The 13,428-nt window shown below is 44.4% G+C and overlaps 1 protein-coding gene across 1 annotated transcript in view; it reads right to left on the reverse strand.

The window, feature by feature from the left end:
• KDR (kinase insert domain receptor) overlaps window positions 1-5,652 on the reverse strand; it is a 32,393-nt gene extending 26,741 nt beyond the window's left edge. The window contains exons 1-6 of the mRNA XM_065836687.2: window positions 5,405-5,652; window positions 3,933-4,023; window positions 3,223-3,419; window positions 1,945-2,069; window positions 1,450-1,618; window positions 85-224 (exon numbers count right to left, since the gene is read on the reverse strand). Coding sequence (XP_065692759.2) covers window positions 85-224; window positions 1,450-1,618; window positions 1,945-2,069; window positions 3,223-3,419; window positions 3,933-4,023; window positions 5,405-5,456 — 774 coding nt within the window. The 5' untranslated portion in view covers window positions 5,457-5,652. The remainder of the gene's footprint in view (window positions 1-84; window positions 225-1,449; window positions 1,619-1,944; window positions 2,070-3,222; window positions 3,420-3,932; window positions 4,024-5,404) is intronic.
• Between the last annotated feature and the right edge of the window lie 7,776 nt (window positions 5,653-13,428).

Genomic DNA, 13,428 nt, shown 5'->3' on the forward strand with positions numbered 1-13,428 from the left:
GCTTTGTCAATATCATAAAGAGGGGAGTGACACTAAATCAACTTATGTTGTGATGTTAACACCTTTAAGTTATTATGAATTTACCTTGATGGAAGGGTAGTCCCATTTAAAATCAATCCCCACATTCAGCTCCGTCCTTACGGTGCAATTGAGAACCAGTTTTTCTCCCACTGCTAGCTCTACTTGGTAGTGAGGGTTCATCGTCAGGTCATAAATTCGGTATCCTAGCAGAAGAAAAAGGCGCACACACAAAAAAAAAAATGGAGGGAAGAAGAGGTTTTTTTACCACACTCAGCACCAAATTTCCCAGGTGAATTCACCAGAATTCCCACCAACACCCCGGCTGCAAAAAGGCCCCTCAGTACCCCAGTGGAGTATGATGAGTGTACAAAGGAGCCTGGAGGGAAGGGATATGCCTGCTTTGAGCATCTCCCTTTGGAGAGCCATGTCAGACACGGTGCAGCAGAACATATGCTGGCATTGGGAGTGGGCAGAAGACAGTGACCCACACAGTTCCTCTGCCTTAGACACCTTCTTCTTACCTTTGTGAAACTTGAAACTAAAAGAGGTATATCCCCACACCTGGCAATAAGTGGGAATTAGCGAGGGGATTAAGTGAGGATTAAGAACAACGGTCTGGCTTTGGTAAAATTATCCAAAGTTTAATTTGTGCAAGAAAATGGTTACAATATTCCAAGCCAGAATATTCTGGGTGCAGAAATTCTGCAGAAATTCTCAGTTTGCTCCACATCAGAGTGAAGACTGATGACTCTGGTAGAGAAGCAAGAGCCTGCTGTGTTTTCCTGACAAGCAAGGTGAGACCACCTTGGTTCCAACTGGCCACTTGAAGTGGTCTCGGAATCAAAAGAGAAATAGCTACAGTTTCAACTCAGGCTTGAGCCTCCACAGAATCATCATGTTATTTCTGGGTTCTGATGAACAACTGACAAAACATACCAGGACAGCATAAACCCCTGTCAGTAGTGACACAGGTCTGAAGGAGACAAGACAACCTAGATCCTAGAGCGACCTTCAGATCCCCCATTCCCTTGGTATCCCCTCAGAGCAATTCCCTACCATTGCTGATGATGGATGCCTGCCTCTAGTTCCCCTCAACTATGACTTTGATCCTGGATAAATTAATAAAGTACAGAACAGAGTGATTTTAGGAGAAAGGCTTGCACTGTCAGGAAAAATAAAAAAAATAAAAAAAAAACAACTCTGTGGCATCTATGTAACACTAAAAATAGAAGCACTTATCCCAATGATCAACCAAGAAGAACACAATACATTGCATTTTAAAGAAAAGTAATATATATCACAACATCCATTTTGCATTAACTGCATTGTCAGTATTGAATAACCTACAGTCCAACCAAATGTAATTGGTTCAGCATGTTGTAGCAAGCAAAACAACATTGGCTATAGAGAAAAAAAAATCTGGCTTACCTACAACTGCAACTATGTATATCACGGACTGATAGCTTTCATCATCTATTTTAGTTTCACAGAAGACCATGCCCGCATAGTTGATTAAATGACTGGGTATAGTGAAGCCTTTTTTATTATTCCACGAAATCGATTTACCATCAGGCACAAATACCTTTTCTGGATATTTCTGTTTGAAACATTGATAAAACACATAGTCAGATTTCAAAATTCAAACAACCCTGAATTTTCAAGTCCAACATTTTCCATAACCACAGGGTCCCAGTTTTAACCTCCTGGCTCAGGCAGTCTCCCTTCCATAGGCCACCATTCTGCACTTTGAGAGTACAGCATCATGGATGAGCAGAGTTACAGCACTCACCTTGTAACCACAAGCTGTAAAATTTCCAAGGATGGAAAGAAATTTTTAAGAAATGTATTTATACTTCAAGCAAAGTGTTTATGTCACAGTGATTTCAAGTAACTTTTATAGTAATACTTTATTTTTTTCCTTACCGCACGTAGTGATACATTGAGATTTGAGATGGTTCCAAGGCACGGCACTACCACAGTTTTATTCTTAGTGATGTATACAATGCCAAGCTGATCACTAACTGAAGTCACAAATGGAGATCTGTAATCTAGAAGGATATTCAATTGGTAAACGGATATTATTTATCATGTGATTACAGAGGAAACTTTCCCAATTTTGTTCTTTCCCTGTCTATATCTTCTCAACTCAGTCTTATTCTTTTCTATGTGGTAAAACATTTAAACGATGAGACTAAATAGGGGAGGATATATTTTTACCAGCTCCCTCCCTGGCTTTACAATATCATTATTCTCAAAACAGCTATCAGCAGCATTGCACACTCTGGAGAATAGTTTCCTGCCACTTCAGTCTTTGTGCCGACAAAAATTTGATTTACCCTAGTATGACTTTCCTTGCGTAAGTATTACAGGAAATATCAGTTAAAAGTAGTGACATGCTATATTGGCTCCCCCAATGGCAGCACCTTTTTCAAAGTCAGACCAAAAAAAAGAAAAGTTTGTGATCTTATAAAACAAGCTAACCCATCTATATAATAACATCCCATTTTTCAAAATGGTAACTGTAAGTTAAAAATAAAAAGGAAACAAGATGCACCAGAAAGAGGGTATCAAACCATCAGCGCAAAAAAGCAGATGCCTCAATGAGTGCGCTTACTTAAGCTGAGTGTATCGCTGGAGGCTTAGGGGTGTCTGCAATCCTTAGCTGCATTCCTACCAATAAAACTGACAGCCTGAATTTGAAAACTTAGCTCTTAAAGCCTAAAAAGATTTTACTATTACTGTCAGCAGATGTATGGAAGTTTATGTTGTGATTTCGTTTTTTTTGTTTGTTTGGTTTGGTTTGGTTTTTTGTTTTTAATAATAGGTATCAGACAGTACAAATTGTAAAAGGGATTAGATCTGTTTGTCTGAAACTCCTGCTGCGGTGAGTAATAGCTCTGACAGGCTCAGAGTGCAGCAGAGATATGTATGCTAAGTTCTGCATGGAGGTGAACAGCAGACCAGGTATTGCAAATTGCAGATTAGTTCAAAATCACAGGTACAAAGGCTTTTCTGTTGATGGCAACTAGCATACTGGCAAGTAATGACTCAACATGTAAAACAAGAAAAATAACAGCTTCACAAGATCAAAAACTTTAGGATTAAGAAATTTTCACATCAAAACTGTTTTGAGATAGCTGATATCCCTTTTTGCTCTTGATGGTAGGGGAAGACCTACCTAAGAACTTTGTAAGCCCTTACCTTGAACATAGACATAAATGGTTGTAGCTGCCTGGTTGTCCCTGTAAAGGCATCTATAGTCCCCTGTGTCATTGCCGATGACTTTGAGGAGAATTAGTGTCTTGCAGTAGGGGCCATCACTGCAGTCTGTCACAGAGATACGCTTCTCAGCACTGCTCTGGTTGTTTGGCCAGGACCACTCCAGTGGTCTCTGACCGCTGGAAAAGCCAACATTAGAGGAGTGTGAGCATACAACAGGCACTGGTATCAATGCCAAACAGTCAAACCTCAGCCCTGCTAGTCTCTATGGCTATGGAGAGGAACAGGCATCATCCCAGCACCTGGAGCTTCAAGACACGTAAGATAAATTCACATAAATTGACCTGTTGTTAATATCTGCAATGAAGCTAATTGAGAATTACTTTCTGCTCAATCTAAGTGACACAGCATCCAAAAGGGAAAGTCAAGAGCATGGCTCACCAGTAGGCTCCACAATGACCCGACCTGACCAACACTCAACCAACCCAATCAACCCAACCCGACACTCCTCAGGTCTCCCTTCTCCCACCCTTTAAAATTGTTTCTACAGTTGGTCAGAGAGGGGGGCACTAAGGGAGCAGGGAGAAACAGAAGCGATGACAAGGGAGAGATTAAGTCACCCACAATTCTGTACAAAAACTCACTACATAAATTACCCCCATCAAAATAATGCTGGACAGATTTGCCCTTACCTGCAAGTAATATTTAGAGTGCTATTTGCAGTTATTGTGAGGACATTTTTTTGGATGCTAAGAGTTGGCTGATCCAGAGAATTAAATAAACCTATGAAAACACATATAAAAAAAACCTCAAATCAATGCAACAAACAAAGTAAATGCTACTTAATGGGAAAAGCCTCATATGCAGGAATATGTTTTAAGTGGACACTTTCACATCACCTATTCAGCAGTGAAGGGCAAATAATGACTTTTCACACATCCCAGAAAGTTCAAAAACTCTGTCATAACAGGAAGCAAAGGCAGATGGTCAGGAGCTAGCTGCAGAGCACTACAATTCAGCCAGCCAGGGTGGAGTTCCTGTTTTCTTGTGTTGCCAATTTCAAGGTCTAAGAGGATGTGGGACATTGAAATGAAGTGAACCTTCATCCGATGATCTCACTCCCTGGGGAAAAGGACTACCAAGTTTTCTTATAACAAATTCAATATACTTATGTTCTTCGAGACTGCTGATCAATGAATTACATGAAGAAACTATTCTACACAGTTTGTTCACAAATTCAAGATCCCATGAATTTATTGTACCCCGTGATTTTCTAAGCTTATCTCTTTCCTCCTAAGCAGTTAAGCAACAATGCATTTCTACCAGATTTTACTCATGTGGAGGGTTGCATTGTGCCCACCCTGAGCCACCCACCTTCCTGAGGGCTGTGATCGGGGTGTCAGCGCTTGCTCTGAGACAACAGCCCAGCTTGTGCAACATTTACAAGGATGATGGGAGAGATTTTCAGTCTGCCCTGGCTGCTCCCATCACCATCAGGAATTCCGTCTCACCGGGGCAAACCAGCAGCCCTGACTGGGACAGCTCGGACAGCTACGACAGGCAACAAGAAAGTGAGGCCAAGCAGGGACCTTCCCAATTTCCTTAGTATGTCCCCACACTTTAGTCACTGGCATTCTGAGCAGGTTCTTCGCTGATGACGGGCTTCCCGCATTTGGCTCCAGGGACATTTTGCTCTCGGAAACGACGGCTAATGCTGGAGCCAAGCGAGCAGGACACTGTGCCGAGGCAGGCAGCCCTCCCCGACGGGCCAGCACCAGCCGGAGAGGAGAGGAGAGGAGAGGAGAGGAGAGGAGAGGAGAGGAGAGGAGAGGAGAGGAGAGGAGAGGAGAGGAGAGGAGAGGAGAGGAGAGGAGAGGAGAGGAGAGGAGAGGAGAGGAGAGGAGAGGAGAGGAGAGGAGAGGAGAGGAGAGGAGAGGAGAGGAGAGGAGAGGAGAGGAGAGGAGAGGAGAGGAGAGGAGAGGAGAGGATGCTCGCAGCGGGGCTCGCACTGCCTCACCCGCCCTGCCAGCCCTGCCAACCCCAAGGGAAACCCGCACCCGCGCCGTTCCCGACACCCGATCATCCTCGCGTCCCCTCTCCTCGGGGCCCTGTGGACCCCGGCGGATCCCCGACAGGGCGGACCCGGGGCTCCCCCAGGGCTTACCGGGAGCCAGGCACAGCAGGACCGCCAGCAGCCGCGCCGCACCGAGCTCCATCCCGCGGTCGCAGGGCGCTACGGGGCGCGAAGCGAACCCTCTGCCCGACGGCGTCGTCGGGGCGATCAGCCGAGACGAGCAGAGCCGAGACGAGCAGAGCCGAGGCGAGCAACGCCGCGCCGCGCCGCCCCGAGCCGAGCCGAACCGAACTGAGCTGAGCTGAGCCGAGTCGAGCTGAGCCGAGTCGAGCCGAGCCGAGCCGAGCCGAGCCGACCCACACTGCCCGGCGGTGATGCGGGACCCCGGCGAGCAGCACCGCCCCTCTTGTGCAGGGGGGGCGGGGCGAGGCTTGCCGTTGAGGCCCCGCCCACCCCGCTTCGGCCCCGCCCCACGGCCCGGCGGCGGATCGCGGCGGGGTTGCTCTGATGTGGGGGGCAACCCCGGGACGTGCGCCCCCCTGCCCGGTGACAGGAGGGCCACAGCCAGAGCGGCAGTCAGCAGTGAAATTCAACCTCGCGTGGCGTTTCGTCGTGCGTGTTTGGGGCTTCTTACAGTCCCCTCAACAGAAATGACCCCAAATACCAGCCCTATAGGGTACAAGCAGCAAGACACAGACATCTTCACGCTGACAGCAGCTTCATCCTGCCGGGTTTGAAGTGTCTGGTGGTATCAGTGCTGAGTTCACAACATGGGAGTCCCGAATCGTGTTGAATGCACCCCCCAACCCAACTGGCCACATCCCATCTAACTGGACTCAAGAGCTGCCTGTGAGAGCCAACGCCATCCCACCCTCTGTGGCATGCTGCCCACTGGCAGTGCCCATTCCCCTCTCACACCAAAGGTTTGATTTCTTCCAAAAACATACCCTCAATCACTAATGTACCTTTTAATCAAAATTATAAACCGGTGACTGTTGGAAGTTTGTGAGGCAGTCCTTTGGGAAAAATAAGCATGTGGGTTTTACTGCTTTACCCACACACGTGACCATAAACCTTCTGCAGATAATAAATACATCTGGGGTAGATAATCAGGTAGATAGAAACACACAGCTATGTACATAACTGCATGCATATACATATGTGTAATTCTACATGCTTCGTTTTTCTCTTTCCCTGCTAATCTGTGTGTAAGCGTGTACACAAATGACTAAGTTAATGAAGCAGTGATTTTCTTTCGCATGCTATGCAATTTCAGCTGTTTTACTGTACCGGGGAATGAGTGTAATCTGCTTTGAAATTACACCTCTGTTGCTCAAAGAAAGATACAGTAAGTGGGAGAAGCCAAATTTCTATGCTAATTTTTCCCAGAAATCCAATGAAATCCACGCAAAGTCACAGAAGACTCATGCGGTTCAAGAAACAGCACGTTGGCACCATGCAAATGAAATGTATTCTTGCCATTCTATTGAGCTTTTAGACCAGAAAATTGGTAGTCCACCTTAATACCCCCACCTCCATCATATTGCAGGTCAGGTCATTGGTGTTACTAAATTATTTAGGGAGCTGGCAGTGATCACTAAACAACTGACGCTTGCTGAGAGTATGCTGCACATGAGGTTTGTGTGGTAGTGATAAATACCTAGTGAGAACCAAGGGTACCTACTGCTAAAGAGCCACTTTTGATAACTTTACTTGTGGTGATGTTGGTTTTGTTGACTACAAATAAAAAATTTTGATAGGGGATGGTAAAACTGCAAGAACTATTTGCTTCCAAAGCAGTCAACAAAGCAAATTAAACTATAGGAGTAAGCTGAAAAATGTTCACATGAAAGTGCTACGGGATCCATAGAATACAGGGGAATCACTGGTAGCTCACTTCAGTGCTTTCTGCACTCCTACCTGTGCTTCAATCTGTAGAAAACATGCCACTATATTGATTTTAACAAGTGGCTTTCCCAAAATGTAGTCAGATGATGTTCAACCAGAGCTCCCTGCAATTCCGTTGTTACTCTGTTTTCATGCACAGCTGTTGCTATTGAGTCAGTGGTTTGGAAGGGTTGGTTTCATTGTTGAAAATTATTTTGGTGCCTGAGCTTCATAGGAACAAATACCCACTGTTTTCCCTGAGCATATCTAAGCAAAGATAAATGAATGCTAGCACCCCTTCAGACCCTTTGGCATTTACCATGTTCCCCACCTCCTTCTCCCCTACAGCATCATGAGGAAGGAAAAAGAAGGAAAGGAGAGGGGCTGATGCCTCGAACACACAAACCTCCTGGCTGGTCAGTGCACACACTGAACTGAGTAGCCACCAGCAAGGAGTTTGTACATTGTGAATCTTGGGCATCCACAGAGAAGTGCATATTTTGAAAGCACAAAGTGTTTTTATCTCCATGAGTGATCCCTTTGAGATCTCAGTTTTAGACTGTACTTCCTAAATGGGACACAATCCTCTGGTACTTTGCCTGGTTGTCAGTATAATCTTGTTAACTAGAATAATGCTACAGGAACTGCTGCTTCACTGTATGAACTGTCAGCCCTATAGTACTAGGGACATTAGTGATATCAATCAGCAAACTAGAAGACAACTTCTTTACACTTCAGATGCTTGAATATGGCCCTGACCCTGTAAACATTTAAGCACAAGAGTAACTTTAGTCTGGAGAGTCATTATACAGATTCAGGGCCTTTCATCTGAATCAAATTACTTATGTGGAGTTTGTGGGACTAATCATCTAGTAATATCAAGTAAAAACTATAGCAAAGAATCACTGGAAATGGTGGCCGTCTGGGGAAAGTGAGAGCTGGAAAAGGTGTGAGGTGACTTCACTGACACATGGTATATTGCATACTATGTGCTTTGTTACACTAATTTTTATGTTTTGAGCTTTGATGTTGATTTTTCAAGTGGGTTGTCACTGGAAAATGCCATGGAGAACCTCTGAGAGAAAAACTGACCTGATCACAGAAGACAGTCCCTTAAAGTCCAAATGAAAGATTCATCTAAATACACTGTTACTGTGATAGCTAAGAGACAACAGATATTCAGTTACAAAACCAGAACCCCAGTGATGCAAGTGATGGCAACTGTCTTTTCCAGCCTTTTAGGCCGTAGTCTCTGCACAACCTTTGTGCCATCCTTCACCTTTGAGGAGCAACTGACACAGCTCAGCTTGCACCAGAGACTATCTGTGCTGAACCATGGGGAGCTAGCAAGAGAAGCCAAATATATTCATGTAATTGAGTGAAACAAGTTTCAATGTGGGAAACTTCCCAGGGTCCTGAATATAACATGAAATGGCTGCTGAGGCTATCATACCCTCTGTCTCAGTACTCTGCTTTAAATGACAGGTCATATCATCAAGACATTTCAAATCTGGCTTAGTTCAGAAAAGACTGCCCCTGCCTTGGCCAGACAGTACGAGTAAAGAAATGGGGGTCTGGAAGGAGCTCCGTGAGTGTTCAGCCCTCGTGCCACACTGCACAGACCTCAGCACAGTGTGAGACCAGACCCGGAGATTTGCAGGAGATCTGGTAGCTGACAGATGGGGCGCGATCAGACCACATGCATCACTCCATGTCTCATCAGATCACTTCCCTGCTCATACAGCATCTCCCAGAGCCCCTCACTGAGCAGCTCTCACCCTGAAATCAGTGTGTTTCTGCAGTTATTTCCCCTCTCCCCTGCAGCCCCTTTCTACCGCAGTTTGCATGTGAGAAAAACTGTGTCTGAGGACGGTCCCTGGGAATGGTCTGATGGGGCACGAAGACTCAGCTTGGCCAAACAGGACCCAGGAGCTTTTGTTTATGCATCTGCTCCTCTGGTCGCCAAAAGCTCATTAAAAACAAGACACAAAGAAGCAGCAGAGGAACCGGACACCCCCCCCTCCACTCTCCTCCACGACCTGTCACGATTCCCCCAGGCTCGCTGCCTCCGTCAGCGCCTCCCGGGCAGCCTGGCTGAGAAGCCCGGCCAGAGCAACTGCGGCCCCAGGAGCAGACAGGCTGCCTTTTGTTTGCCTAATTATTCAAAGAAAAACCTGGAGGGAGATAAGGGCTCACACTGATTATGTGCTTCCTTGCTCATGTAGCTGGAAAAGTTTGCAAGTGGTCAGTGTCCCATGCAGAATACATCTGAGATGCGGCAGCCAGACCAGCTAGCCATCACACCTCTGTGCCCCATCTCAGGCTGCAAGCACCTCAGAATCTAATGCAAGGGTGGAAGCTACCTTCAGTTCCGTCTGCACTGCGGATTGCAGTGTTGGAACAACCTGTACCCTTACAACAACGACTGGAGCCAGGCAGTATGGCTTTGCTGTGGCTTTCATCAGGTATGTTTCAGCAGTACATCCATATGCCTTGCCAAGGCAGATGTGGAGGTATATTCAAGATGCTGCTACAAGAAGAAAATGAGAAGGCATCCATTTAATATTGGATGCCATCATTTTTCATATAAACCACATGCAAAAGCAGAAATGCATTTAGCATGACACATACTCCATGTGCAGACCCCAGAAAACATGCTGGTTTGCAAGTGACATTGCAAAGGACAAAATCTACTGTGCCAGCTAGAAATGAAATTATAACTGTTCCAAGTGAGAATGTGCATGGCAGTAGGAATAAGAAAGCATAAACCCACTCATTTTCAGACAGACTTGCCTAAAGGTAGAGGTTTGAATTACCCTGTTTTCAGAGCATGACAAAAAATGTTGACACCTTCATTGGAATCTGTGAGCATGTCACTTGTATTTGGTTATGTCCAGCTATAAACAGGAGATGTGAGGTCAGCCTGTGTGGACATCCCCAAAGCAGCTTTTTTCTAGCTTGGCTGGATGCTGATGATAACAGAACTGGAGGAGCAGGTTCGTTGCTCTCAAGGCCCAAACTAGTCTAACTTGCCTTGGATACATCTCTCCATTCCTAGGCACCTAATTATGACTGGAGGCATGTGGAATTTTAGGGACACACCTTTGAAAAATTCAATTTCTTTCACTGTTTATTTGCTTGCCCCCATCACATCCTAAATCGCCATACAACTGCTCGTGCCAGAACAAGAGAGTCCTATGCACCCTTCATTCAAGGAGCTGTTCATTTTTTTCCCCACCAAGCTGGTTTTCCCCACCAAACCCTTTGTGAGGGCCAAGGGTTTGTGGGGAATGGAAAAAATACCTTTACTTGTTTCTATGGCTGAAGTCTCTGGAAATTTCTCTCCCACTTGCAGCAAGAACCAGCTCTGAAGCATCACTTTCTGAGCAGGAAGCAGAGGGTAATTCAGTGTCTGGGCCCCTGGATGTGTGGTCAGTCAGGCTAATGAATGGGCAACTGGTGACAGGGACAGATTCTTACACAGAAAAAAGGGATGTGCAACATATTTTTTTCCTTTTTTTTTTTTTTTTTGGAGGGGGCTGAAAGCTGACAGTCTGTGAAAAAAACCTCAAAGCCTAGGCTAACAAAACTGCTGGAGAAGGACAGAATCCTTTTTCCCCAATATCTCACTGGCTCTGCATGATCTCACTGCATTCCCTCCTGTAAAGAGATCTGCATCTCACAAGAGTACCCTCACCTCCATGCTGCTGGTTTGGAAAACAGCATCCTCAGTCATTTTGTCCACACAGCTGCCTTTTTATGTGGATTCAATTAATATTCACTGAAGAAGAAGGAGAACAAGGGAGCAAGGATCACACTATTCAAAAATAGGGTCCTGGAGGACAGACCTGGATTCTGGTCCTCGCACCTGCAAATATTTAAGGATGTTGTTCAGCATGGAACAGTGCCATGAGGAAACCTGAAATGCCCATCCACTATGACGTGGTGCCTTATGTTTTATACTGACTTGAAGCCAGGCCTCCTACAGGTGAATTTCCACTGTGGTAAAAGTCTAACTGGTTGGGAAACAGTCTGCCAAAATATATGTTATTGGTTTGATATGAAATAAATCAAAATTATGAACATATCTGACAGGTAGCCAGCTTAGCTAACATGTTCTTACAACAAGTTGTTGCGTTAGTAGAAGCAATGCACCCCAGCTCCTGGGGGTGTTGTGTCCCCCATATGTCATAAGGAACAATCTCCACCTAAAGGTTTTTGGGATGTTTGCAGCACCTTTCTGTCATGGAGGTGCCTTACTGTCTGCTAAGGATTTTATCACACTGCGGACTTTCACTGGTGAGAGCTCTAATAAGATGTCTCTCCTACATCCTACCACTTTTTAAATGAAACACATATATGGACTAAATATCTTAGAGATATTTGACCGCTGGCATGTTTGCTTGAAACTGGCAGAAGGGTTAAAAAATTATGAGTCAGGAAGACAGAAAAAATAAACAGACAGGCATAAAATGTGATTAGGTAAATCCTGTTTCCCTAGGAATCCAGGCTAAAATTTACAGATCACACCAACTTGAAAAAACTGCCAGCACTTCATAGAAGTTGAAACTGGAGGCTACTCAAAGGAGAGCAAAGCCTTGTCAGAAGTTGTGAAAATCCAGCCTACAAGGAAAAGCTGAAAGACTTGAGACTGTTCCATCTAGAAGACGAGATCAGACAGATAGGTGTGATAACAGCCTTCCAGTGGGGAAAGGCTTGAGGTCCCTGATCAATTATCCTTGTAGCCATCAAGGGTAAGAGAGGAAATAATCAGTCTAATTTTCTGGACAGGAGATTTATCTCAGATAATGTGGAACATTTTCTGATTCTCAGGGCAGTTAAGCATTGAACAAAGCTGTCTTGGGAGTCTGGGACTGGCATCAATTGAGGTGTTTAAGATTGGATATGACAGATCTCTGTCAGGGATGAAATTTAATTCTGCTTTACAATAGAAGCAGGTATTAGATAGTCTTCTCAGGTTTATTCAAGTCCCACATATTCATGATTGATAAGAATACAATTCGTGTTTTTCTGTTCTTTAATAACACAGCCCAAAAATTAAGCACTTCTTTCTTGGCTCAAGTGTAACATTTCATCCAGCCTACAACACCACCTCAGTATTTTTTTTCAGCAGGGAGAAATAATATGCTCAGGTTGAGCTGATACCTTTTCCACTTCTTTTTTTTTTTTTGGAAGGTGTCTTAGAGAGTGTGGATTTGTTGTCATTTTTTGTGTTCAGCAACTAAACTGAAAGAATCTCACCAACTTCAAACCATTATTCACACAGCCCTAGTCCCAGCTAGGAACTCCTGGGAGAGATCTCAGGGCACAAGCTGATAGGGACTTCTGAAGTGTATCAATAGTTGCCAAAGTACAAGCAGTGCTTTATAGCGATGGTTTGAAATGACGTAAATCGACTTTACCAAATCAGTGCAAATAGCAGTTACAGAGCATGTCTTGATAGCAAGTGACTCCTTTCTCAATTAATGCTTGCCAGTCCATTTAAACAGCAGTTGGGGAAACATTCAAACTGGTTCTTTCCAGGTAAATAATTTTCTTCACAAATATTTTCACGGTCAGGAGAACTGGATGGTAACTGAAGAATCTTGTGGGACATTATGTAGGGTCCCCACAATGGAGGGACATAAGAACATAAAGAACTGTAAGATCCAGGAAAGGGCATAGCAAGGGCTAAGAGCTGCTACAGACAGCTACTGACCTGGCTCTCACAGTCCCTCTGAAGAACTATTTTAATCTCAGCACAGAGGAAGCCTTGTTTCAAGTATGGTACAGTCAAAATTTATTTGCACAGCTGATAACTTAAATGTGATTAATCACTTTAAAGTTGTAATAAAGAAGTTGATTTTTAACACTCATGTCCCAAAATCTTCTTCTTACAAAGTAGAGAAGTTCACCACAAATTATTGTCTATTTGCCTGTTAATTTTTGTCTTGTTTTACTTCATGTCCACTTTTATGAGACAGTGGCCATCATTTGTCCCAAAGAAAAGAACTGTTCCACTAGTGGTAAGTTCTGTTTCTATTCAGACTCATCTTCCAGGATACAAATTAATTTGAAAAAATTTGAAAAGGGACAGGTAAAATATCTCAGCTTATTTGCTGGTCTAATTCCTCTGTTTACAAGGATGCAAATCAACTTTCTGCAGTCAGCAAAAGCAAACTACCTCAGTTCTTGCAACCAGAGCCTTCACCCCAAAACAAGAAACC

The sequence above is a fragment of the Patagioenas fasciata genome, chromosome 4 (genome assembly GCF_037038585.1).
Source record: "Patagioenas fasciata isolate bPatFas1 chromosome 4, bPatFas1.hap1, whole genome shotgun sequence".
Taxonomy (NCBI): Eukaryota; Metazoa; Chordata; class Aves; order Columbiformes; family Columbidae; genus Patagioenas; species Patagioenas fasciata.